Consider the following 27,502-nt stretch of genomic DNA (forward strand, 5'->3'; position numbering starts at 1 on the left):
CATATGTATGATGAATTGTTTTTCCTCATTTTAAGGTGGGATACTTTTGAGCTATTGTGTCGAAATGTCTATCTATAGGCAGGCTCTGTTTTCGTTTGAATTTTGGAGAATTTATTTTAATTCCAAAATTGGATATTGGACTCAAAATTAAAATCAATTTTGAGTCTAATAATCCATTTTGGTCTCTAAATCAATTCTCAAAATCCAAAAGGAACAAGCTTAATCTTGTGGGTCACCATGTGAATGGACCAAAACCCAAAAGCAATGATAATTTCATAAAGAAATGTGAATTGAATATTGGAAATGATATATTCACTCCCCCCCCTCCTCCTTCCCTGCCCCCCTTTCCAGTGTAAAAAGAGTAGTCATAAATCACAATTACATTAAAGGCAGGTGGTCCGGGGAAGAAAAGGGGGCGAATATATCACCTCCCTTAATTATGTGGGGTATGAGCATTAGGGCCCAGCAGTTGAACATTTTGATCCACCAACACCGGTATTACTGGCATGGGCCTTTCTCATACTTCATGAGAGGCCCAGCCCAATAACACGTCAAGTGTCAGCGTGAGAAATCTAAAACCCCTCTCTCTCTCTCTCTTTTCGAACGTTGGAAATTATCAACTGACACCACAAAAAGCCTGCTCTCAAATTGACCGCAATACTTTCACTCGCACCCCCTGTAAGATAATTCGCACCCTTGAACGGCTTTTTAACGTGGCAGACTTTAACGCTTTTCAACGTCAATTCACATTAGAGGGGTGCGAATTATCCTACGTTGGTGCGAATTTATCATGGTCCCATTCTTCTCCCTATTTTATTTTTTTCGGCTCTCTCTCTCTCTCTGTTCAATTTCCTTTCCCTTTCTCCTTTACCTTTTTTCTGCCAAGCTGTTTTTCAGACTTAGATCAACAAACACTCAGTAGATCAACAAACACTACAGTACAACCAATAGTCCAAAACTCCAAACAAACAAAAAAAGAGGGAACAAAACAAAAACTCTAGAGGGAAAAAAATAAAAAAACGTTCATCTTCCTCTTTTATAAAACGTCACATTCACATCACCCAAGAAAGTTGCAGTTTCCATCTTTTTAGATTTTTAAGTTACTACACAACGGCTATATCTACATTTGTGGGTTTGTCACCAAAAAGCTCAACTTCTCTCTGCCATTTAAATGATTTTGGGTGGTCTTTAAGTGGATAGGGTATAAATTGAATTCATTTATGGAGTACTGAAGGTGTTGGTTGAAGGAGCTGATATTTGTGGTTTGTTTGTTGGGTTTTTCTTTAAATGGAGTGCATTTATTTGGTGCATTTAATGGTGCTTTGTATGGGGCTTTGTATGATTGTTTTGTGTCGGGAAGATGAAGGGGCAGTTTATATTGTTACACTGAAACAAGCTCCTGTTGCTCATTACTATGATGATATGAGATTGGAGACTACTCGATTTAGTTATGGAACTCATGGGAAATTAAATGGCTTGCACCAGCCAAGGTAATCTATTTCCTTACTAGTTTATTTTTTGTCTTAGGTAATGGCATAATTGTTTTTGGGCAGTGATAAATCGACTCCCCCAATGGATAAATCGACTCCCCATGTGTCTATCTCTCTCCTCTTTCTCTCTCTAACCTAGAGGAGAGAGAAAGACACATGGGGAGTCGATTTATCACTCCCCTTGTTTTTTTGGTTTTGGGTTTATGTTGCCTTTTCCTATTTATTATTTATTATTTTTATTTATTTGTTTTGCATTGGGGAGTGAAAATAAATGGCTTTTACTTCTTTGATATTTTTTTTTACTGATCACAAATATCGTTCTCGGGAATTTCTCGGTAAGGGGAAATCTCGGGGTATATTAATTTATTTATTTTTGAGTTTGATCAGGATAAAACGATAAAAATAAAATTATTTAAAAATATATAAACATTATAAATTAAGAAAAAATAAAAAATATCATAAAAATATCATGACATTTGATATTATCGTAGTGAATGAAAATATGGGTATATTTTTAAATTCTAGGGATTATTTTTGGATTTTGTCATTATATCAAAATGTCACGATAAATGCGCTATATTTTGAAAATATCTTTGTGACATATAGATCATGGCTAGGGGTGCCAACAGATCCAATTCAGATCTGATCCACCTATGTCTGGGTCATGATCTGTTCAGATCCTTTATCGGTCGGATCGTACGAGGAGTGTTCTTCGGATTCTACTTTTTGTGTCTGGGTCAAGATCCATTTCAAATCGGACTGTCATCGGAGTGTCCTAGGACCTACCTACATTGTATACAATTAGAATTCTTGGTTCTACCCAATGGGGTGGCCGACCCATCTTGCTAAAAGGGGTGTTCATTTGGAAGCCTTAGAGCAATTTCATTTCGTTCCTCCTTGATTGTTTTTCTTCATCTTATTGTATCACCTTTTAGTTTTGTACATTATGTATATTTTTTACCATCTCAGTCCGTTGAATGAAAATTTTGACCATTCTAAAAAAAAAAAAACAATTCTTGGTTCTACGTTTTTTTGGCTGGTGAGGTGGGATTGAACCTCCGACCTCCAGGTTGAAGAACGAAGCCTTGACCATTGAGCTCGAGGCTCATCCACTCTAAAGTCCCTACCTATGTTGTAGACAATTAGAATTGTGGAAAAAAGTTAGAATATTTTGTTCACTATTAGTGCATGTCTGCACATTTTGTTCACTATTAGTGCATGTCTGCACATTTTATTAAGTCAATCAGTTCCTTATCTATGACTAATGTGGTTTAAGATACTGTTACTGATAAGCAGGAATATTTCAAGATCTGATCGACGTTACAGTTCCTATCTGGTTCGGCTTCAAAATTCACTATTGAGGAGAGTATTGAAAGGAGAAAACTATCTGAAGCTCTATAATTATCATTACTTGATTAATGGGCTTGCTATTCTCATCACCCCTCAGCAGGTATCTGGTTGTTTAGTTTTTCAGTAATTCCTTTTAATCAGAATTAGTTGATCATGCATGTTAAAATTATTATTTTGATCAGTTCCAATGATGGTTTTGCGCTTGGGATTGATTGGATGGAAGCTTTTAAAAGTGTTCTACATTTATTTCACTAGTTGAGTCTCCATTTTTTAGCACTAATTTTTTGCGCTTGGGATGTTCTGTCTTTATTCTTTAGCTTTTGAGTTTATTTTTTATTTTTATTTCTTTTTCACTCGGTTCAAATGGTTGTTTTGGCTTGTTTAAGTAATGTTTCTAATGGTGTTCTATAAGTAGGCTTTGGGTGTGATTTTCTGGAAGTTTTTAAAATCATTCTATATTTAGTCTCCATTTTAACATTTATTTTTGCGCTTTGGATTTTCTTTCCTTATTCTCTACCTTTTGATTTTTAATGGTTGTTTTGGCTTCTTTACTATAATGTTTCTAATGGTGTTCTATCATTAGTTTCTGATCTTTATTGTGTTCTCCAAGCTTCAAAACAAATTTGCGTAGGTGTGATGTTCATGTAGTAAGTTATATCATCATTTTATTAATGTCTGATTAATTCTCATCATGGTTCTCAACATCCTGTTTTAACCATTTTCTTTGAAACTTATATCAATTAGTCCACTCTCTAATTTTGATGTTGGTGGATTTTTAAGGCAGAGAAGCTTTCAAAGAGGCAAGAAGTAGCACACGTGGTTTTGGATTACTCAGTTAGAACTGCAACAACTCACACCCCGGAATTCTTGGGTCTGCCTCGAGGGGCGTGGGTTGAGGAAGGAGGGCCCGACGTGGCAGGAGAAGGAGTTGTGATTGGATTTATCGATACTGGAATTGATCCAACGCACCCCAGCTTTTCTGATGACTTGTCCGAAAATACATATCCAGTTCCATCCCACTTTTCCGGAATCTGTGAAGTCACGAGGGATTTTCCATCGGGGTCGTGCAATAGGAAACTTATAGGAGCTCGTCACTTTGCTGCTTCTGCTATAGCTAGAGGGATTTTCAATGCTTCTCAGGAACATGCTTCACCTTTTGATGGTGATGGCCATGGAACGTGCGTGCTTTCTATGTCACAAATATCGTTCTCGGGAATTTCTTGGCAAGGGAAAATCTCGGGATATATTATTGTTTTAATTTTTTTTGGGTTTATATTGGGAAAAAAGATAAAATAAAATTATTTAAAAAATATATAAATATATAAAATTTAAGAAAAAATATCGGGATAATATCATGATATTATTGTGATATTTTATGATAAAAATAAAAATATCTCTACATTTTTAAATTCTCGGGATTATTTAAGGATTTTGTCGTTTTATCAAAATGTCGGGATAAGAACTCGATATTTTGAAAATATCGGAGATATTTGTGACCTAGCGTGCTTTCAGAATAAAATAAATTGTGGAAGTTATTGATGCAGCTGTGAAAATACTTGGCCATGTTTTGTTTTCCAAATGTGTAACTACTAGGTCTTTCATTTTAAGGGTCTGAAAGCTTTACAAATCAATAGTTCCATAGAATGACTGGATTTCTATAGGCATTATCAGATTGGGATTTAAGAGATACATATGCTTAGTTATTTTGTCAGACTAGGAGAAGTCTCCTCTGTAATTAAAAAAAGACTTTTTAACCAAACTCAGAATAATATGCTTACTTATTTTGTCGGACTAGGAGAAGTTCCTATGTAAAGAATTTTTTTAACCAAACTCAGAATAATATGTTTTGCACTTGCTTTAATTTACGAACACTTGTAAATCTGGTGCAAGGTCCAGTGACACCATTTCTTCCATCATAGTTGGAGGTTTATTGAAACCAATTTTTGCGCAAGTTATTCATTTTTATTTTCCCTCTTTTGATTTACTTTTATAGTCTGTTGATTACTTGTTCTTGAAATACAGGCACACAGCTTCCATTGCAGCTGGGAACCATGGTATTCCTGTCATTGTAGCCGGGCATCACTTTGGGAATGCAAGTGGCATGGCCCCACATGCGCAGTAATTGACACAACTCCAGTTTAGTTGTTTATAGTAGAAGAACAGATTGATATATGGGCTCACGTTTTGATACATTTGTTCTCAATTTGTTTCAGTATCGCTGTTTATAAGGCATTGTACAAGAGCTTCGGAGGCTTTGCCGCTGATGTTGTTGCTGCCATAGACCAGGTTTAGAATCAACATCATCCCTTGATCAGTTTGCATTCATTATTTAACTAACATTACCTTTTTTTGTCTGTTATTTGAATCTGGAATTAATTCATTTAGTTACAGAAGTACTGATTGAAAAACCTTGATTCACAGAAAAGCCATTGTGGGTCCTGATCAAAATTGTCATGTTATTAAACTTTTACTTACATTTTTGAGCACACCTTTTTAGCATATTTATAATTGTTTGAAATTTAATCTTTACATTTTTTGTGGCTCAATTTTTTTTAATTTTAGGCATTTAATTTAGAATATTCTTTGTTGTCAATTATAACCAAATGGATGTCGTGTATTTCGACCAAAACAAAATGTTTCAACTAAAGTTTAAAACCATGAATTTGATTGTGCTGATGTGCCATTAGAAACGGGTTCAAAATGACTGTAAAAATACCACAAATCCCAAGATTGAGATGAACCAATGCCCTATGGTTTCAAGTATGGTCAAAGTGTTGATATCATACGACAGAGTTGGTGACTTAAGCTGTACATATGGGAATAGTGCTGCTGATGGAAAGCCTTCACAGAGCACTCGTAGCTGGTAAAATTCTTCAATTTGAACAGATAGTGGATGGTAATAATCTGGAGATACAATCAACTGATTGACAAAGAAACCCCCCATGAGAGGGCTCCATTCTCATCAAAACTCTCCATAGAATGGGGGAGATTGCATTGCAGAAATAAGACTTTTACAGGAAGTTATATACGCAAGCATAGTTGTCAAACTCTTACGGGTCATACGAGTCAACTCCCGAGTCGAGTCGAGTCGCTAGACTTTTGAGGCGACTCGCATGGTGACTCGCAGACTGTCAACCTTTTACGAGTCGTACAAGTTAACTCTCGAGTCGAGTCGATTTGAGTCGCTTGGTTTTCGAGGCGAGTCACATGGGTGACTCACCTCTCGTCTAGTGACTCGAACAAGTCGTTGAGAGTTGACTCGAAAAAATAAGACTCTTACGAGTTGAATTGACTCGCAGGCTGGGCTTTCTTATTTTGATGGTTGAAAACTTGGAAGTTGGAACTTAGAACTTAATTATTTTTGTGCGTGCAAGTTACAAGCATATAGTTATTTATATTTTTTGCTTAGTGCTTTATCTATGTGCTATTGGGTTATATTTTTATATGCTTCATCTTTTGATATATAATTATATTTTTTTCAACTAAATTTCTGCTCTTGATAAAAACTCTTATGAGTCACGAATCGAGTCGAGTCACGCGTCATAAATTAAGAAATCGAGTCAGGTTGACAACTATGTACACAAGAATAAATATATTTCTTAACATGTGAAAAAAATATACATATTTGATATCCAATAGTGTAGGTCATAGACCAATACCCAAGAATGGTATACTGGACAAATAATTTGCTGGTATTTTCACATATGCAAAATATACATGTCATATCCAATGACCAATATACCAGGATGAAATACTGGACAAATAATATGTTTGCATCCAACTCTTGCAAAAATTCCCTAACTTTCATAGTAAGCTTGTAACTGTTGCAATATTTTTTTCTTTCTTAATCTTTGAAAAGTTAAACAACTTGGCTTCCAACAATGAACAGGGTGCCCAATAACAGGGTGCCCAATATTTTTGTTACAAATATTGTTCATTTTAATTCAAGTATGTGCTCTGAAGCTTAAAGTTGGTGGTGTTGATAGTTAATGATTGTATTCACAGGCAGCTCAGGATGGGGTGGATATTGTAAACTTATCAATCGCTCCCAACAGGCGTCCTCCTGGGCTTGCAACTTTCTTTAATCCTATAGACATGGCTTTGCTTTCAGCTGTTAAAGCTGGCATTTTTGTTGTCCAAGCGGCAGGCAACACAGGACCTTCACCCAAAAGCATTTCTTCCTTCAGTCCATGGATCTTTACAGTCGGTGCTGCCATGCATGACAGGATCTACCGCAATTTCCTTGTCCTTGGTAACAATGTCACCATTTCAGGAGTTGGACTTGCACGTAAGTCTGCAATTAATTATCTGTTACATATTACTTTTAAATGTTATCAAATATGAACTGATTGAGATATTAACACTAGGCTTATTCTCTCTATACTTTGATACCTGTTAAAGTATAAAAGATTAAATAACGCCTTCTCCAACAGCTTATGCTTTTGTAGTAACTGGTTGTTTCACATGGTATCAGAGCCAAAGGTCCTGAGTTCAAACCTCCTTGATAGAAAAAATCCACATGCAATGGCCAAACCCAAAAGAGAGCCGCATGTGCCATATGTAGGCTAACCCTAAAAAGAGGGGCCACATGTGAGGGAGAATGTTAAAGTATAAAAGATTAAATAATGCCTTCTCCAAAAGGTTAAGCTTTTGGAGTAACTGGTTGTGTCACAATACCCATAGTTAGCAAAACATGATTCGGCAGTAAAACAGGACGGCAAAAATTGGAGTTTAATACGGTTTTGATTAAAAAAAACATAGTAAAAAAAATGGAAACATAAAAAAGTGCATTTAAAATTTTGTAATTTACAAAATATAGTAGGGGTAAGGTTGGAAAGATGGCCAAAAAATGTGTTTAATACGTTTAAAATGCGTTTCAAATGTGTTTAAAACATTTTCCCTTAGAAGCAGGAATCTTCCCTCGGGGTGCTGCTCCCGACTCGGAACCTAGATTTGGCGCTCCTTAGGAAGGAGCGTCCTGGGTGCTCAATCCTTAAGAGATGGAAACTCCTCCCACCCCCTCACCAACTTACTTGCATTAAACTCCTCCAATTGTTCAAAGTACTTCATTGGGGAGTACACCTGGAGGCAAATTTTAAGAAAGCATGAGGAAATAGGGCATAAAAATGAAGACGAGTAGAAATTACTACTTTTGATGTACTTCAATTTTGAAAGATTTATATTAAGATAGTTAAAAGTTATTATTTTTATGTATTTGAATTTTGAAAGACATGATGAAAATATTACATTAACTCTCCCACAGCACTACCAACCTTAAACTCTTCTAGACACCCACACTTCCCCTCTCCCGCCCCTGCCCCATTTCGTGCTTCTATGCATTTTCCTCAAAAAAAGGAGTTTTTTTTTTCTATAAAAGTTTTAAACGGCAAACCATTAAAATGTGTTTAATGGTTTGTTGAAATGGCAAACCATTATAGTAGGGGTAAAGTTGGAAAGTTGGCCAAAAAAACGTGTTTAATACGTTTAAAATGTGTTTCCAATGTGTTTAAAACCATTTCCTCAAAAAAAAAGGAGTTTCTTAACTTAAAAGTTTTAAACTGCAAACCATTAAAACGAGTTTTAAACGGCTTTTTTTTAAATAACGCCATTTTTGCTAACTATGTTCATACCTGGTCAGCACTGTTTGTCTTTTGGAAGGTTCCTGCTGGCTATATAATTTTGTGGAAAATCTTGCTCCACTGAATGAATTTTTTAATGGTTCTTCTTCTTTATTCATACACTACGCTTTTTTATAAACTAGAAAATAATCTTTCCTAGTTTCTAGCACTTCACTGTTTGATTATTGAAGAATAGAAATGAGATTAATTTTCTGTATTTATCATCAGCGGGAACAATCAATGAGACAATGTACAGTATGGTTTCTGCGACAGATGCTTTGAGTAATGGCACAACAGATGTGAATGATATGAACTTGGGTGAATGCCAAGATTCAAGTAGTTTGAATCGGGACTCAGTTCAGGGAAACCTCTTAATATGTAGATATTCAGTCCGCTTTGTGCTTGGGCTATCTACTATCAAGCAGGCTTTGAAAACAGCCAAGAACCTTAGTGCAGTTGGTATCATTTTCTACATGGATCCGTTTGTTATTGGCTTTCAGCTCAACCCAACACCAATGAGATTGCCTGGCCTAATAATTCCATCTCCTGATGATTCCAAGGTGTGGCCTGTTTAATTGTCTCTGTAATGCATTGCACATGCTTAAATTTTAACCAAAATTCATTTTGGTGTTAGAGGACCTTTTTTCCTTTAATTCTACTTATTGAACATTTGTAGTGGATTATATAGTACATATTTTAAATATATGAATCTATGTCTAGATTAAGGTGTTGAGATTATTTCTTACATATTTTTGTGCATTCATACTATAGACTTTTACTATACTTCATTTCTAATTTATAAATATATCTTTATGGATGGGCCAATGCAATTTTCTTTCCTTGGATTGATAGACAGTTATCTCATGTCCCTGTTTATCCATATCCAACTTAAATGCCAATGTCCCTGCCGAACTTACATGGCTTTCTCATGAGTATGTTCACCATTTAATCTTTGTCTGTTGCTTAACTTTTAGCTACGCATCAATTGTCCTACTAACATCATTTGTGAACAGGTTAAACATTATATTTTCGGACTGATTTAATCTTTTCCGGTCTTCAGATATAAGTGTGTGTGTGTGTGTGTAACTATACATTTATATACACACAGTCACACACACACACACACACACACACACACACACACACATATATAAATATACAATTGTGTGTGTGTATTATATTCTTGATTGTTCTCGTAAGTCATAACCGTACCGATTTTCAAGAATGATACATCAGCAGAGTGCACAGCCAGAGCCTATCAATCACAGTAACAGTTTTCAAAATATTGACAGTTCTTTTCATTGGACTACCGACTTCCATGTAACAGCTGTTACTATTACAATTGAATATTTGATTGTTATATTTCTCACTTTAAGATTCATGAAGATTTGGTTTGTGGCCATAACTTTCCACTATATATATTCCTTACTGATCTGGATTGTTTACCTTTTGGGTAGATTTTACTCAAATACTACAATAGTTCCTTATTGAGAGATGCATCTTCGAAAAGAATCACTAAATTCGGCGGTGTTGCAAGAATATTAGGTGGACTAAAACCTAATTACAGCAATTTGGCACCAAAAGTCGATTATTATTCTGCTAGAGGACCAGACCCGGAAGACAATTTTCTTGATGATGCTGATATAATGAAACCTAATTTGATAGCCCCGGGTAATCTCATCTGGGCTGCTTGGAGTTCTCGGGGTACTGACTCTGCTGAATTCGAAGGTAAGGTGACTAAAAACATGATTAATATAATAGAATTTTCACTACTGATTATTTTTCAAGGATTTCCATCTGTCTCCAAGAATAAACATAATTGTGGGTGTTACGGTAGTGTTACTGTTCAAAGAAACAACTGATGTATATAGAAATGTAGAATAATCTGCTCATAAATTTCAAAATGACTTATTGTCATGTCATTTTCACAATTATTGAAGCATGACCAAAATATCCATTTACTCTTTAATGTAATGATAAATGTATTATATTATTCATGTTGTGAAATTCATGGTACAAGACACAATGATGTGTAACAGGCAGGATGTTATGATCCTAGGTGGGGCTGCCTAGGTATGTGACTAGGTGGGAACCAGCCTGGTATGGGACAGGTTTAAAGGGCCTAGCCTAACCCGCTCCATTAGCTCTAGAGCTTTTCGCTTGTTGGTTAGGTACCTAACATTTGGTATCAGAGCATCCACCACGACAAAGGGCCTAGCCTAACCCGTTCCATTAGCTCTAGAGCTTTTGGCTTGTTGGTTAGGTACCAAACATTTGGTATCAAAGCATCCACCACGACACAGGTTTGAGTCACGGAAGGGCCGACAAAGGGCCTAGCCTAACCTGTTCCATTTGCTCTAGAGCTTTTGGCTTGTTGGTCAGGTACCTAACATTTGGTATTAGAGCATCCGCCACGACACATGTTTGAGTTACGGAAGGGGGGCGACTTGTGGAGATGACTAACTGAAAAGGGCTACTTGGTAAAAAAAAAACCAGACTAAAAGCTGTCAGAGTGAAATTACCACAGAATGGGCTGCTATTTTGTGTGTGTGTGTGTGTGTGGTGGCGGTGGTGGAGGGGGGGGCCTAAGTGAGAGCCGCCATAGTGTAGGCTGTCGGATGAGGAAGCGTGGTGGAATGTAATGATCCTAAAGTGGGGACCTGCCTCGGTATGGGAATAGGTGGGACCCAACCTCGTATGAGATAGATTTAAAGGGCCTAACAAAATACATTCCATCAGCTCTGTATGCCATTTTCTTCATCTATTTGTTTTGCGTGCATGTATGTATAATTCGAACCAACTTGACTCTATTTTGAAGTTACTTGTTTCCTGCTTTGTTTTGAATTTCTGGTTGTGTCAATCAGGTGAGAGTTTTGCAATGATATCTGGAACAAGTATGGCCGCGCCTCATGTTGCTGGGCTTGCCGCACTGATTAAGCACAAGTTCCCGACTTTCAGTCCTTCGGCCATTGGTTCTGCACTTTCAACAACTGCTTCAGTTTATGACAAGCAAGGAGGCCCAATAATGGCCCAGCAGGCCTACATCAACCCGGATATAAACCAGTCCCCTGCAACTCCATTTGACATGGGAAGTGGATTTGTTAATGCAACTGCCGCATTAGACCCTGGTTTGATCTTTGATTCTAGTAAGTTACTCCATTATTTTCCAAGAAAAAATAGCGGAAATATTGCCTTTTTTTTGTTAGAATAGAATCACATGGTTTATAATCTCATGATCGGATATTTTTACCGCAACTACTACTTGAGAATTCAGAGAACAGCAAACTTTCAGCATTATGTTTTATATAGGCATTTCAAAAATGAAAATAACAATTGGCCAAATGGGCATGTGCACTTGTGTATGTATGAGGCATGTAAATAGGTGTTACACAATATGACGTTGAATAATGTATACATTGGCACCTTCATACTGACATACTGTTATAACCTGTAGGTGATACTGAACTATTAATATCTACAAATTTGTTCAATGTGTATGATCAACTGAAAGGCATTTCAATGTAACAACCTTTGAGGTGTTACATACAATGGCATCTTCATATGGGAACTTGCGTCAGTATAAGGCATGGAAATTAGGTATTACGTACAATGACATCACGGAATGCTACACATTGGCATCTTCATACTGTTATAACTGGTAGTTGATACTAAACTAATTAATATCTACCAATATAATATATGTTAAACAAATCAAGATAAATAAAACCTTAATGTTCAATGTGTATGATCAATTGGTCATGAGGCTGAGGTGGACCAAGGCTTGATGAGGAGCCTCAGTGGTTGGTGGTACTGCTCGGATATGCAACGCTGTTCCTATCATTTCACTGCCTATGAGGTGCGGCTCTTTTTCACTGCCTAGCTCTAAAATCTTGTGGGTTTGTCAGGGAAATTTCCTATACTTGTCACGGGGGCCCCTTCGTTAAATTTTAAAGTGTATTTTTGGGTAGCTTTTATTTTATTTTTATTTTTAGAAATGTAGTGAGGACAAATATGTATTTTGTGTCCATGGGCATTTTGGTCTTTTGTTGGCCTAGCTTGCACATGTGTGAGCCACACATGGTCCATCTTTTCCCACTACCCACCTACTTCAAATTCAAACCCTACTTGAAACTCTAAACCCACTACTTCCCTAAAGCATTAAAGACTCCACTTTCCCATCCTCACTACCACTTACCTAAGCCATTTTTCTTTACTTTCCATTGACTAAGCCTATTCTTATTAACTCCTTTTGGTAGAGATTCTCCACTTATCTACCTAGACCTCCATTGAAGCTCTTGTGTGCAAGCTAGTGTTTGAAGCTTTCTCATATTTTCTCTATGTATTGAAGCTTTCTTCTCTCTTTTTTGTTCTTGTCTTGTATGTTGTGTTCTTCTTTCATATATTGAAGCACATCTCTTTTGGGTATTGTTCTTCTTCTACTTTGGTTGTTGATCTTGGGCTAGTGTAAACTTTGGTTGCACTATTTGAGAAGCGGGTATTCCGGTGTTGTGAAATCCGTCTTTCTCTATACCCTCAACCGTAGTTCCCTAGAATTTGGGCTCAGAAATCCTGTGAGATTGTTTGCTGAAATGCCTATACTTATTGTGGGGGCCATGAAGTTTTGTTCTCTCTACTGCTGGTGGAGGATATCGTTGGGGTTCTTCTCAGGTGTTGTCTTTGATGGTGTCTCTCCTTACATGAGTTGATGTTGGCAGAAGTCTTCACTTTGCTGCAAGCAAATCACCTTTTTAGCCCTTATATTCTTGATTCCTGGATCGTGGAAGAGGTTCCCTCAATGTTATTGGTGATTAAGGATAAGAAGGGTTACCCCTTGCGGTTTGCAGATGATATTGAAGAAATTTTGGATGCGATGGAGGGTCACCCCATATCTGTCCAGCCAGCATACTCTTTACTTTGCCAATAATGAGGTATGCATACACTTTGGCTCGAAACAGTGTTAGGAAATCTGTTTCCTTTCTTCCTGGACCATCTTGGTCTATGGCTTTGGTCCTTTCTTACTATCTCATGGTCTGCATCCAATGGCTTTTGGCCATCGACAGGAAAAAAAACCGAAGAAACAAAGTAATGTGGTTGTAGATCCCATGTATTTCAAGTTGAGCCAGTGGCCAACCACAAGTCTAGCTAGCTCATTGCAGCTGGTCCTCATGCGATTCACAGATGAGATTGAGGAAATTTTGGATGCGATTGGGGGTCCTCCCATATCTTTTCAGCATACTTTTGATTCTGTGTCGTCCCACAATAACTGGGTGATTATTGATCCTGGATCACTATGCCTTCTTTAGGAGCCCATTGGGAGGAGCTAAACATTTTTTTTTTTTTTGCATTGATTTTAAGGATGGGGGATGTCCATGTGGCATGGGACCAAGATCATGTAGGTAGGTTGCTTCACGGGGATCCATCAAATCACACACGTTCATTGTGGGACCCAAGGTTTCAAATGTTGGTTTATTTATGGACTTCAGTCCCTATGGAAGTGGAAGTACTTTGTAGAAGTCTATGGAAGTCTATCTATAGAAACCTTGTAAAATATCATCGATGCTTATGAGAGTCTATTGACGTTATGTAGGTAGGTCACTTCACAAGGATCCACCAAATCAACGGGTTCAAATTGTGAGATGTCCATGATCCTTAGCGACATCTTCATTAGATCTTTGGCAATCAACTCGGAGAAAATTGACTTCTCTTTAGTTTCTTTTGGTTTTGAAACATAACGGGTCAAAAAACATACCATATGCCATTGTGGAAAAACTTGGGCTTGCAAGTAAGTGTTCCGGGGACACGAGCTAGAGGACTGCCCTTCGGCTCTCTCTCTCCTCACTTCGCACTCGCTATGATGGAGACCGGAGAGTTTCGTCGGTATTTCGCCATGGATTGCACAAGGCTGGCACATTCAGTTGTAAAATACACGGTGAAATACCGCTGAGACTCTCCTGTCCCCATCACCGCGAAGTTGAGGAGAGAGGGCCGAAGGGCAGTCCTCTAGCTCGTGTCCCTGGAACACATACTCGCTGTCAGCCCAAGTCTTTCCACAATGGCGTCTGCTATGTGTTTTGGCCCATTACGTTTCAAAAACCAAAAAGAAACTAAAGAATTAAAGTCGATGTTGTCCAAGTTTGATCGCCAAAGATCTAATGGTCCCTAAGGATCATGGACATCTCACACAGAACTCAAAATTTTGGGCCCAATTTTATTTTATTTATTTTGATAATGATTTACAAGTTTTATTAAGAGGAAACACAGATTACAAGCAGAAAACACAGAATTAAACATGGGGCAGAGATTGCCTGTCAAATGAAGGGTCCCTTCCCACTCCTCCTTAGGCAAGAGTATCAGCCACCTTATTTGCACCCAGTGGGGTTGTGGGGTGGGGGGATGAAAGTCGGCTCTAGCCCCCGGCAGAGATTGAGTCTTGTGTATATAATCGAATCCATTTAACTGGTAAGCAACCAAAGTCTAGTCTGTTGCAGATAGTCCCACCATGATTGAATGATCCTACAATTTTAATCAAAATAAGCGCCTTTAGGATCTTGTCAGAAGAAGCTAAAACTCCATTTTTTGTCAGTGTTGGTCTTATAGATGGGTCGTGCATATGGCTGCAACCATGATCATGTAGGTCGCCTCATGATATCTCACTAAATCAATGATCTTGATTACACATGTATGCTATATTTAGCCCAAGGTCGATCATTAAGACTATATTGTAAGAAAGTTTGGTTAGTGAACTCATAGTTTGGATTGTGAATTCAAAAATTTAAGCTCTCAATCCATTTCTTTTTTTTCTTCCATAAAGCTTAGTCATTAAAGTACATAACAAAGCATGTGCTGTTTTCTTGTTTCCTGATAATTAAAGCAGTACTGGTTGTTTTGATGATGAAGTTTAATTGTTCTTTTTAGTACTGAAAAACATGGCATTATCAGTTTAAGGTTTCTTCTTTATTAGTTTATTTTGTTTAAAGTACAATCATACAACCCTCTACTCATAACAAAAAAACACGACTGAATTCAACATCAGATGCACAATGTAAATTCCAAAAACTTGACCAGAGTTTCAAGAAAAATAAAATGCCAACTGCTAATTATATCCCTAATGATTTTTTTACATTAATTTCACATCTATGGTTTTGCAGCTTTTGATGACTTTTTATCATTCCTATGCGGCATCAATGGATCCAGCCCTGTTGTCCTGAATTACACTGGTGAGAACTGTGGGATTTCTACCATGGAAGCCACTGAGCTGAACTTGCCTTCCATTACAATAGCAAAGCTAAACCAGTCAAGAATGATTCAAAGAACAGTTACCAACATTGTTGATAATGAGACTTACGCCGTTAGTTGGAGCAATCCTTTTGGAGTTTCAGTCTCAGTGACGCCAACTCGTTTTTTCATCATGAAAGGTCAGAAACAGAACTTGACTCTCATTTTCAATGCCACTACGAATAGTTCCTCTGCCAGCTTTGGAAGACTCGGTCTCTATGGAAGCAACGGACACGTGTCCACCATTCCATTATCTGTGATCTTAAAGATTGCACCCAACATTACTAACAGTTGAACCAGGTCCTTATGAAATTTTTTTTTCTGTTTGGGTTTTGGTTGCCAGTTTGTTGACCCATTTTTTATTCATTTTTATATAAAGGTGGAAGCAAAACATTTGCTTGAGATGTAGATACAGTGATTCTTTGAATAAAATGATACATAGCTTGATTTTGTGTTCATTATCAAAAAACTACTTTGGTTCTCATGTTGATTCAAAATTTCTCTGCTGTATTTTGTGCCATAGAGTTGGGTCTTTTTTATGTGTGTGGAGGACCTCAATGCCAATCAATCTCTAATGATCCCCACTTCAGTTAAACAAGGCATATCTTTTACACTGCTTTGCCAAACCAAGAACATGGTCTGTTTAAATTCCTTAGCTGAAGAGACCTGGTACCTTGTTGAGTCTTCGGCGTGACTTTTTTATTTTTCAGTCTATTTCTTTACTATAATACATTTAGCGAAGCTCGGCAGAAATCTTGTTGAGAATTATTCATTTACTAAGTGGCAGCTTTACTGAAACTAAACCAAAAACTATTAATGAATATCCCATTATGTTAAGTAATCCTCTTATAATGTCATGTCTTAGCGGCGTCTTCCATGGATAGTAAGGTTGTTGCACCCTCTCTGTATGGAGAATATAGGAGCACCACTCGCTAGTGCCCAAGCACCCGTTCTTTTGAGTAGTTGAATGATGGTGTTCTTATTTTGTCAAAGCAAATAATAAGATAGTGTCCGTTCCTCAAAAACTTACATCATGATCCTAACCCTCCATTTTGTGGAGCTTTCAACTGAATGTGGGCCTTTTGTTCGTTTAGTTTTTAGCAGCTCATGCACATGCCACAGATCAAAGAGTTAGAATCATTCAATGGGAGAGACTTTAGTTTAGCCCAAGAGATGAACGATTCAGATAATTGAAGATTTTTGTAGGGGCAACACTTTTACATCCTCTGCTAATGTTCTTCTCTGAGAAAATTGAAGATGTTTATACATTCCTTAATATTTTTCTAGATCATCAATCTCACTTGTTAGCGAATCCGTTGTATTTGTTTCTTCCGATGGGGGGCCAATTTACAAAAAATATTGGGGTACATAACTTGAGTCGGATCCGGTGGCGCTCTTGCTAAAAAATGAATTGGAATCAACCCAAACCCAACCTGTTTTTATGGTAAAAGCATAACCCAAATTCCCAAAAATCGACCCGAGTTGCACCCCGACAAAAATGTTGTATTTTCCAGTACATCGTTATAGATTACATCATCATAGATTGACTTAGTATTAACACTTAATCACGTACAATTGCGATTAATAATTAATGTATAAATTTTCTACGTTTACCGATCCAACATGCGCCAGCCTTGTTGAAAGCAAAATCAGATTATAGAATTCACAGCATCCAGGCGCATGCTGACAATTACGAATATGATTTTATGATATCAGTGTCAACATAAATACCCAAATACTAAAAAGAAAATAAATCAAAAGAAATAACACAGAAACTTCCATGGACGAGTTAATCAAGATCGAGAACCCATTTCTCCACCTTAATTCTCTCATTTACAACTAATCATCTGTAAACAACTAAGCATCAGTAACAGTTTATCTCTACCATAAGTCTCTCATTTATCTCTTTAACTTCCACGATAGAGGTACAAGATATGTTAACCTCAGTAATCACAATCAGCTGCTGGTATTTCGTCCTCTGTTCTGCTGGAGCTTATAGACTGCTGGTGTTGGGTTCTCTTCTTCACAACCAAGAAGACATCGAAAGCTTGGACTTCTTAAGCATACCAATCAAATCTGTCTACCAAATGAGGACAAACAAGTAGCTGTTTGGACTTGAAGTTCCAAGACTTTGACACAACTCAACAACAGATAACAGAAGTATCAAGCATTCGGTTCCAGCTAAACTCAATTTGTTGGCAGCTGGGTATGGTTACCAGAGCAAACATGTTGTAGTGAAGTGCCTCATTTGAAATCCAGACAGCATTAAAAATTCAATCAAGATCCATACCAGAGAAATACAAAATAAAATACCTGCTAAAAATTGATTATGTCGCCAATTCTGAGGTGTGGTTCCCACCTTATCCAAAGCTTCTTTTTTCCATTAATCTCAGATCTAACCTTTCAAAATGCAAGAGAAGCACATACAAAGCAAAATGAAATGAAAAGAAACCTCTTTATTGCATTTGAATCCCTTGTCTTGCACACACAAACCAAGAGAAAAATAAATTTTGTCATCTCAGATTACAAGACCCGCAACATGAATAGATACATAACTATACATCTTCATAAATAAACTGTATCCAAGACTCTTCATAAGGGCGCTATCTAATAACCAGTAAAAATTTTGATAAAAGACTGAAAAGAAAATGTCAAAAGTATTTAAGATCCAGATGGGGGCCGTGTTCCAGGCATCAAGAATTCCTGCAAAATGATGGAAGAAAACACACCATACTTAGACATTAAATGAACAAGAGAAGGGATGGAGTTTTTCACAATGATAATAGACAATGAGAGAACATAAACACATACCTCATTTACATTGAATAGCCTTGGATTTGAAAGGGAAGTTATCTGTGGACCAGAAAATGAAACTTTAATGTAAAAAAGGGACATTTGCTTATTTGGGGAGGTAAGGAAGGGCAATTATAATCAAATTAGAGAAAATAACCCAAACGTAGAGTAAATCATACTTGAAAAAAACTGTTAGGACCGAAACTAGAAATGCCAGGAGTGCCATGTGAATCAAAGTGATCACCCAACGAAAGACACCTGCTTCAACCAACCATTCCAACATAAGAAACTTCTATCAAGAAAATAGTTTAGAAAAAGTAGACAAATGACAGCAATGGCACTCACAGAATCCCATCTGAGAATCCAGCTTGTTCTCCACCCATCCCATCATGTCCACTAGGCCCTTCATCTACAGGAAGAACAAATGGTAAGTAGGGTTGGACTTAAAAAGCTAAGTAGCTTAAAATAGGTTGATTTACAGACCTAAAATCAGGCCACCATTACTGTCGAAATTGCCCCTACAAGACAAATAAGAAAGTTAAATACATGCACCTTATCAAAAATTAGAGAAAAAGAATAAGTAGTGACTGTGAGAGAAGCTATGCGTAGTACCCTATGGGCCTCAATCTTGGGCAACTGGAGTTGTCGTGACCATGCTCCTTACATATAGAACATTTCCTTACAGTCTTTGAGGCCGTCTCCAAATTAGGCTTCAAGCTAGTGCTTCGTGGACGCCCTCTTATCTTTGATGGTTGAGGATCACACAAAGTTATACAGTTTGGTGTGCTATCTACTTCACTCTGTGCACTGATATTGTTTCCCTGACTACTACCACTTATCGGAGTGTCAAGTTGTGTAGCTCTCGCAACCTTTTTTCTTGATGCAACAATTTTTTCCCACGCCTGTTGTAGAGCACGAACTGCCACATCGTAATCTTGCACAGAGGTAGCCCCCACCTCTGCACATCTAATTGCTTGCTTGCATAAAAGACTGTATCGCAAGGCCAGAGATTTTTGGCAATTAGCTTGCATTGCGATACCCCGTTTATCCATTCCGGCCCCACTCTTGGCATTTCTTGTCCACCGCTCTAAAATGTAATGAGATGGGAGTGTCATAACATTTGATGCTGTGAGGACTATTAATGCATGCCTACAAATAATGCCTGAAAACTCAAACAGCTGGCAACTACAACTTGCTCTACCCTCGGAAACATTAAACGTAACAGTGCATGTTATACTATGTTCCTCATATTTTGCCACACTATACGTGCTGATTGCCCCTTCCTCATTAACCTTATTTGCAACATAACCAAGGCTTTCAAATAGCTCCTCTTGAATTTTCATGAACATTGTTCTTGTATATATGTCTAGAACTTGTTTTTCAATAGGCAATCTAGTCTTTAAGTTTGGTTTGGACTGCGCTGTTTGTACATCTTCTTCAAGTTCCTTTTCATACTGACTGGCTAGGGCTCTTTCGTACTGCGTAATAAACTCCTGCAAAGTGGTTCTTGGCTTTACAAACTCATCAAAAAATGAGTTTATACTTTCACTTCGTTGGGTTGTACGCATTTGAGCAAAGAAAGTGTCTTGCAAGCACACTGGGACCCATTTTTCGCGAGCGCTATATAATGATGTAAGCCGTTCATTCTGCCGAAGGTTGTATCTGTCAACAAGTGACTTCCAACATGATTCGAACTCATAAATTGTCTTAGTTTGGTTGATGCATTGCTCGAACTCCTCTTGAAATGTAGAATGTGCATGGTCTAAATGAGACAATTGCTTTGGGACTTTGTTTAAGATTTGCCACTTGCAAAAGCAATGATTAGTTTTTGGAAACACATGAGCAACTGCTGCTCCAATAGCCTCATCTTGATCAGTTATTATAGTGACCGGATGGCGTCCAGACATTGCTTCAAGCCATGTCTTAAATATCCAATCAAACGACAATTCGGTTTCTTTAAGTAGTAGTACACATCCAAAGAACGTTGACTGTTGGTGATGGTTCACTCCCATGAATGGAGCGAATGGCACTTCAAATTGATTTGTCTTATAAGTCGTGTCAAAACAAACCACATCACCAAAGTAATTGTAAGCCATCCTTGCTCTTGCGTCAGCCCAAAAAATACAACATAAAGACTCATCCTCATCAACTTGAGTAGCATAAAAAAATGTAGGATTCTCAGACTGCATACGCTTTAAATAGTCCAGGACATTCTGACCAACTCTTTCAGGGCTCTTCTTTCTCTTTCGAATCGGTTGAAGAACATCGCCGCCACAGTCTTGCTCGGTGAAACCAGCATTGCTATTTCTGCCATCTTTTGTACTACATGCAGACATAATTCCATTCTCCCCTATTCTTGCCCCATCAGAAATTTCAGTCAGTTTTTTTGAAGTATAAGATACATTACTATTGGATCGAAGGTAACGTGGTTTACTTGGATCAAGTAGTGGATGATTATGCCCCTTCACAAATTTTGAAACAACCCATTTCCCAGTATTTATTTTCTTCACCATAATCATTGCTTCACAACCTTCCCTCGTGATTGCTCGTGGCCGATAAATTCTGTCTTTCTTATTTTCATGTTGCTTTGCACGAAAGCCCTCTTTACAACATACAAATTTCCGAGCAATTATTTCTCCATCTTTCCTTGAACGACGGTTCTTGCTGATACGGCTGCGGAAACCGACACGCCTAGCATACGCGCTATAGAATATTCTTGCAGCCTCTTCCGATTCAAGCTCCATACCTTCGTATGGTTCTAGAATTGTAGCTCCTTCGGAACTTTCCATCATTTCATAATCATCAGCCTCATGAGACACTTCAGTATTCTCCACCTCAAGAGTTTTTGCAACCAATTTTTTAGTATCGGATCCAACCCTATGTGATCGAAGGCTATGCACTTCACTTGGAGTAAGTAGCTCGTGATTATGCTCCTTTACAAATTTCGTGACAAGCCATTTCCCAACATTTGTTTTCTTAATAGTAATCATTGCCCTACAACCCTCCCTAGTAACAGCTCGTTGCCGTCTATATCTGCCTCCACTATTTCCATGTTTGCTTAAACGATACCCTTCTTTACTACATACGAAGTTCCGAGCAATATTTTCTCCGCTTTTCCTTGAACGACGGTTCCTACTGACACGGCTTCCAAAGCCGGCACGCATGGCATAGGCATTGTAGAATATCCGAGCAGCCTCCTCAGAATCAAACTCCATACCCTCATATGGTTCTATATTTGAAGTTTCCTCAGAAATTTCCATCAATGGGCCATCATCACCTGCACGAGGTTCGGCATCTGGTTCTGCGGAAAATTCCAGTCTATCATCTTGATCTGCTGCTACTTCAGAAATTATCGTCATTGTACAATCCTCGGCAAGGAGAGGTTCAGCATCCATTTCCACAGAACATTCTAACCTATCACATTGATTTAGAGCACCTTCAGAGCTTTCTATTATTATGTGACCCTCATCTCCAAGAGGTTCAGCAGCCAGTGGCATAGAACAATTTGCCGGGTCATCTTGGTTTGCAGTTCCAACAGAACTTTCTACCACTTTAGACTCCTCACCAATGGGATGTTGTATATATGGTAATTGGAGAGATTCTGCAACGTTAACTTGAGAACTTGTATGACATTCTATCAATGCATTTTCTTGATTTGTGGTGCTTTCCATGATGTCTTCGACAATAAAATCTGGTTATAGCCATCAACAACATAGAAAGAGACAGGGTGAGCATTAATGAAAGGTCAGTAATAATGAATCAGAAATTTTAAAAAAAAATACAAACATTATCCAATGACCATACTAAAAAGGATGAAAACTAACATAGCCAGAACCATACATGTTGGAGAGAGAGAGAGAGAGAGGTCACAAATGCCAGAATCTGACACTCCTTACATTCTTATAACAGATTCAAAAACACCAAAAATATGAGCCAAAATCAGAGTACGTGACAGCCCATAGAACAGCGGAAGTTTGACTAAATTAACACAAGTATATCACATAACTACTACAATGAATTAAAATCAATCAGCAAAAGTAGATATCATCAATCCAAAACAAAACAGTAGATGTGACACACATGGCTCAAAGCAACCAAGCATGGGGAGGAGCCAGGAACTCCCTCCCTCCCTCCCTCCCTCCCTCCCTCCCTCTCTCTCTCTCTCTCTCTCTCTCTCTCTCTCTCTCTCTCTCTCTCTCTCTCTCTCTCTCTGGCTCCGGGGGCGGGGGCGGGCTCTCTCTGTGTGGCTCCGGCTCCAGGCTCAAAGCAACCAAGCATGGTTTTGTGTGTGTGTTGGGGGGGGAGTACAAAAAAGACAGATCTATATCTTAATTAGAAATGAGATAATCAATAAAAGCATTGGTTCTATACTTTATATGGGGACAATTTGACATAAATCTACAATTCAAAAAAAATTCAATCATGAAAACTTAAAGGGATGGGGTGCATAATCCTACAGAGGAAGGGGGGGGGGGGGGGGGGTGGGGGGGTGTGTATCATCCCAAACTTAAAATATCAAAACGGGAAGATTTTTAAATACATATTGTACCCTTAGCTTCACACCGATCTTCTTGCAGTCGCTAGTTTCCACATGGTTGTAGTCAAGTCTCACCACTTCTTCAGTTTTGAAGCCTCTCTCACTTCATCTACCACATTCACATACACACCATTCCTAGCTGCTCATCATAAACACCAGTCATCATGTATCATGCATCCAAGTCATGTCATCCGCTTATCTTTATGGAAAATGAATAAAAAAGTAAGCTTCCTAGTAGCTACGATGGCACTTATGCTATAACAACCAGAATTGTGGAAATGGCAGTTGTAGATTTTGTTATGGACATACCCACATTTTTAAATACAGATAAAAAAACACAGAAAATTAACTTTAAGTTCTGATTCTGACTGCAAACAGCGTAAAATAGATTAAAATCACCAAACCAACTAACTGAGCTACATGAGAGCAGGTGCATTCAATCCTATGTTCCTCATCTCCTTCGTTTTTTCAAAGGTTAGGGTTTCCACATCATAAGGAATCCATGTGAGACATCCCTGTTCATGTGAGATTTTGAGAACCGATTGTGAGTATAAGACTCTTATAGGTTCCTGCATCTAGTGACATTGTCCTGAATTAATACCACAGTATCACTTTTTTAAATTAAGCATTTTTCTTTAATTCAGAAACAAGGATAGTTTACTGCTCTTCTTTAAAGCATATGCTTGGAAGTTAGAAACAACTGCTTAACAATCAAAATCAGTTTGGGAGTCCCAATCGGATCTCAAAATCCAGGGCCTTCAGCCTTGTCCCAATTGGTTTTCAAAATCCAAAACAAACAGTTAAACTCACAATCGGTTCTCAAAATAAAAAACAAACAGAGATTGAGAGACGGAGAGAGATTGAAAGAGAGAAAGAGGGCATACCTTTGGCTGGAGGAAAACTTCCTGGAGATCAAGAGGAAAACTTCCTGGAGACTAAGAGACGGAAGGAGACTGAGATTTGAGAGAGACAAGAAAATCCCCAAAATCGTTGAAAAGAAAAACTTAAAAATAGCACATTTGCTTGGGAGATTTTGGAAACCCACGATTTTATTTTATACGTAAAAGGATAAAATAACTAAAGAAAACTTGGCCCACCTTTCACTAAATTTGAAAAATCTAAGGGGGCAAAGGGTAATTTAGAAATACAAAATCTTCATAATTTTTTTAAGATTTTTCAGCGACCCCCCTTCCACCCATCCAACCAAGTGAAAAGACAAACAGGTGCAAAAAAGGAGCCACTGAAAGAGAAACACATGTTATGGTCTTGAGTGGGGGCCTACCTAGGAATGGGACAGGTTTAAGGGCCTAGCCTAACGTGTTCCATCAGCTCTAGAGTTTTTGGCGGATTTGTTAGGTACCTAACATTTGGTATCACAACAACCACCACGTCTCGTGTTCAAGTCATGAAAGGGGTGACTTGTGGAGAGGACTACATGGAAAGGGCTACCTGGTAAAAAGAGCTAGAGTGTAAGCCGCAAGTTGCCACATAGTGGGCCGCCATGGAAGGGTCGACATGTGGAAAGGGCTACCTGGAAAAAAGGCTAGAGTGAACGCCGTTACACAGTAGGCCGCCGAAGACAGCTGATGTGGAGCATGGTGGTATGTTACGGTCCTGTGTAGGGGCCTACCTAGGTATGGGACTAGATGGGACCAAACCTGGTATGAGACATGTTTAAAGGGCTTAACCTAACACATTCCATAAGCTCTGGAACTTTTGGCGTATTGGTTAGGTGCCTAACATTTGAAAGCCATCACAGAGTGGGCTGCCGAGGACGGGAGATGCAGAAGCATGATGGTATGTTACGATTCTGAGTGGGGGACTATCTAGGCATGCGACTAGGCGGGGCCAGCCTAATATGGGACAGGTTTAAAGGGCCTAGCCTAATGCTCTGAAGCTTTTGGCGTCTTGGTTAGGTACCTAACATTTTTGTATTTAAAGTCCTGTTATCTAATGGGATGAAAATAAGAGAACTTGCAGCCAATTATTTCAGGAGGAAGAAAACATAATCTGTCAAAATAGCTAGAGAACAGAAAAAATACATAACAAACCAATTCCAATTACATACACCCTGAACATTGGTAAAAGTAAACAAATTTTACAAAATGCTCCAGGAAGAAAAAAAACAAAAGTGGGGTTATATGTGACTGTACATCTTCTTTTTTTTCTTTTTTCTTTTGAAATGGAATGTGAATGTAAATCTTAGCTTTCAATTTATAGGGAGCTGTACTGTCAATGGGCTACAGTATAAAATTCAAATTGATCGGACAATCCTAGCCACTCATCTGATATGGAATAACCAAACACCCATTTGAAGTCACCTATGGTGGGGCCCACTATTTGGAAGGAACAGAGCTCCAACCGTGCAATTGGACAGAAAAGAGCTAATTGTTTTTTTTTCCTTTCTTGAGAAAAAAGAAGAGAATTCAACTCCCCCCCACCCCCAAAAAAAGAAAAAGAAAAAAAAGAAAACATAGAAGCAGATAAAGTGTAATGGATTTGAGAAAGAGGATAAAAGGAAAGGTAGTTCAGGGGACTACCATTTTATACAAGAAACAATCCATCAACTCACAACAAAAAAAAAGAATTACATGCGTACCCTTCAAAGCTATTGATTTTCAATTTCAGCAAGACAGATAGGAAGAGGATCAAAACATCCTATATAGAAATGGATCCAATAAACGATTTTTATTAATTAGTTACAGAAATTGATATACGAATTCGTAATTGCATGAAAGATTTAAAATGGAAAGAAAACCAGGAACGAACAATTCTTGATTCTTTCTTCTAATTATCAAAACTCTGACGGAGAAATAGAAAAAGAAAGTTACCCGGATGGGTGATTCCAATAATTTAGGGTTTCCGTTTCTTCTCTTTACTTCTTATTCTTCGTCCTCGCCCACGTTGTGAGCGATTTAGTTTGAAGGGGGAGAGAGAGAGAGCAGGGAATGGAAAAGGGGGCAAAATTTGTTAGGGTTTGGTAGTCCACGGGACTACCGCGTCCTTTTATCCGTTTTACTTGTTCGATTTGCTGCACGTGAGTTGCACGTGAGAGACCAAGAAGGAGAGAGGGATGAAGGAGAGGTAGCGTAGCAAAACCGGACCAGCCGCAAACCGATCCGAAAAAACAGTGGGCCGGGTTTAAGAATCTCGGGTTTTTTTAAAAAAAAATAACCCGACCCGACCTGAGACTTCTTCTACCGTAGGTAGCTTTTGGAAAACCCAACCCTCCTTGCAACTCCAATTTTTGTGTCTTACGATGATCATGTGAATTAACCATGAAGAATTTTAGAGAAATTTCTATCATTCTTACATGATTTACGATGGATCTCAAGGTGTGCTTATATAGAGCACATGCAAGACAAACATAAAAAGAAATAAACATAGGGATTTGCTAGGGTCCATCGCAAAAGGCTTTTCGCAGCTGGTTTGTCGTCAGACCAGCCACCTCGTGAATGGAGACAACAGCTTTTGTCTCCATTCATGAGGTGGGTGGTCTAAAATGCGACAGACCGGCCATGAAATGCCTTCTGCGATAGACGCTAGCAATTCCCATAAACATAATCAAGGCAAGAGATAATTCTAGAAATCCTACCTACTAAGTTTAGCTAATTGCTAATTTAAGCTAGCTACCTAATCTTGCCAGGTTACCCCATTCAAGCCACTTGCCTAATCTAGCACCATGGTGATCCAACGGTGTGACTTCATTATAATCTGACTGTGAGATCTCACATATTCTATCAAACCATTATCTCTCCATGCAACAACAATAATTTCCTGGGTCCTCGTTATTCTTAACGCAAATAGGTTTATGCCTTGTTCGTTTGAGATTATGATAAACGATGATGAGTCCTCAAACCGATTGTTGGACTCAAAATTAATGTAATTTGAGTCCAATAATCAGTATGCTGGCTCACCATCGGTTGTCATAACCTCAAACGAATAGGGCCTTAATATTGAAGATTAAACATCATTTTAATGTGGGTGTAAACGTACATACACACCTCTTATGAGAGTTGAATTTTTTATAATATTGGGAGAGGTCTTTTCAAAAAAAAAAAAAAAAAGGTTTACCAATATGTGTTCTGAATATATAAGTTCAACCATTGGGTTGGAATGGATCATGCACGATAAATTCTACTATTTGAACATAAATTATGTTGCATGTATCAAGAATGTAGAAAAACATGATCTGACCCAACCCGAGAAACTATCTTAGGTAGGGTCAGGTTTAGGAATCTTGGTTTTTGTTTTTTTAAAAGAACCAACCCAACCCGACCCGAGATAGTTTCTTGCGTAGGGTAGTGTTCTGGAAAACCTGACCCGAGTTGCAACCCTAGTGAGAAGGTTCTCTCTAGACTCTCCCATTTGGTTTGTAGGAAAGGTCGGTTTTTGGGAAAAGACTTTCTTATTCCTTTACATTTCCTTTTCACTGAGGC

General features: G+C 38.2%; 2 protein-coding genes across 3 annotated transcripts; one reads left to right on the forward strand and one right to left on the reverse strand.

Annotated features, from left to right (window-relative positions):
- The first annotated feature begins 923 nt into the window (after positions 1 to 923).
- LOC143884731 (subtilisin-like protease SBT2.2) lies at positions 924 to 16,180 on the forward strand. Its single transcript, XM_077388476.1, has 10 exons — positions 924 to 1,490; positions 2,787 to 2,940; positions 3,621 to 4,018; positions 4,863 to 4,958; positions 5,054 to 5,126; positions 6,846 to 7,128; positions 8,687 to 9,018; positions 9,916 to 10,186; positions 11,323 to 11,604; positions 15,607 to 16,180. The coding sequence occupies exons 1-10, from the start codon at positions 1,288 to 1,290 to the stop codon at positions 16,026 to 16,028; spliced, it is 2,514 nt and encodes an 837-aa protein (XP_077244591.1). The 5' UTR covers positions 924 to 1,287; the 3' UTR covers positions 16,029 to 16,180.
- Positions 16,181 to 18,169: 1,989 nt separating this feature from the next.
- On the reverse strand, positions 18,170 to 26,365 carry LOC143884732 (protein FAR1-RELATED SEQUENCE 5-like). 2 transcript variants are annotated; one of them, XM_077388478.1, is made up of 8 exons: positions 25,895 to 26,365; positions 23,076 to 23,202; positions 19,139 to 22,217; positions 19,010 to 19,044; positions 18,872 to 18,935; positions 18,706 to 18,784; positions 18,545 to 18,586; positions 18,170 to 18,436 (listed from the first exon to the last, which is right to left on the reverse strand). In XM_077388478.1, the coding sequence occupies exons 3-8, from the start codon at positions 22,195 to 22,197 to the stop codon at positions 18,395 to 18,397; spliced, it is 3,321 nt and encodes a 1,106-aa protein (XP_077244593.1). In that variant the 5' UTR covers positions 22,198 to 22,217; positions 23,076 to 23,202; positions 25,895 to 26,365; the 3' UTR covers positions 18,170 to 18,394. The 2 variants fall into 2 exon arrangements, with proteins under 2 accessions (XP_077244593.1, XP_077244592.1); XM_077388477.1 differs by lacking the exon at positions 23,076 to 23,202 and having other exon boundaries at positions 25,895 to 26,364.
- Between the last annotated feature and the right edge of the window lie 1,137 nt (positions 26,366 to 27,502).

This window comes from Tasmannia lanceolata, unplaced genomic scaffold, assembly GCF_043159265.1.
Source record: "Tasmannia lanceolata isolate RefF3 unplaced genomic scaffold, GAP_Taslan_0.1 ptg000008l, whole genome shotgun sequence".
NCBI classification, from domain to species: domain Eukaryota; kingdom Viridiplantae; phylum Streptophyta; class Magnoliopsida; order Canellales; family Winteraceae; genus Tasmannia; species Tasmannia lanceolata.

Excerpts from the sequence above, each read along its gene's own strand:
- LOC143884731 (XM_077388476.1), top strand. The coding sequence starts at position 1,288 with ATGGAGTGCATTTATTTGGTGCATTTAATGGTGCTTTGTATGGGGCTT. Across the intron at positions 1,491-2,786 it reads AATGGCTTGCACCAGCCAAG|GAATATTTCAAGATCTGATC; the intron begins GTAATCTATTTC and ends ACTGATAAGCAG. Across the intron at positions 9,019-9,915 it reads CATCTCCTGATGATTCCAAG|ATTTTACTCAAATACTACAA; the intron begins GTGTGGCCTGTT and ends CCTTTTGGGTAG.
- LOC143884732 (XM_077388478.1), bottom strand. The coding sequence starts at position 22,197 with ATGGAAAGCACCACAAATCAAGAAAATGCATTGATAGAATGTCATACA. Across the intron at positions 18,785-18,871 it reads GGATTCTCAGATGGGATTCT|GTGTCTTTCGTTGGGTGATC; the intron begins GTGAGTGCCATT and ends TGGTTGAAGCAG. Across the intron at positions 18,587-18,705 it reads GTCCTAACAGTTTTTTTCAA|ATAACTTCCCTTTCAAATCC; the intron begins GTATGATTTACT and ends TCTGGTCCACAG.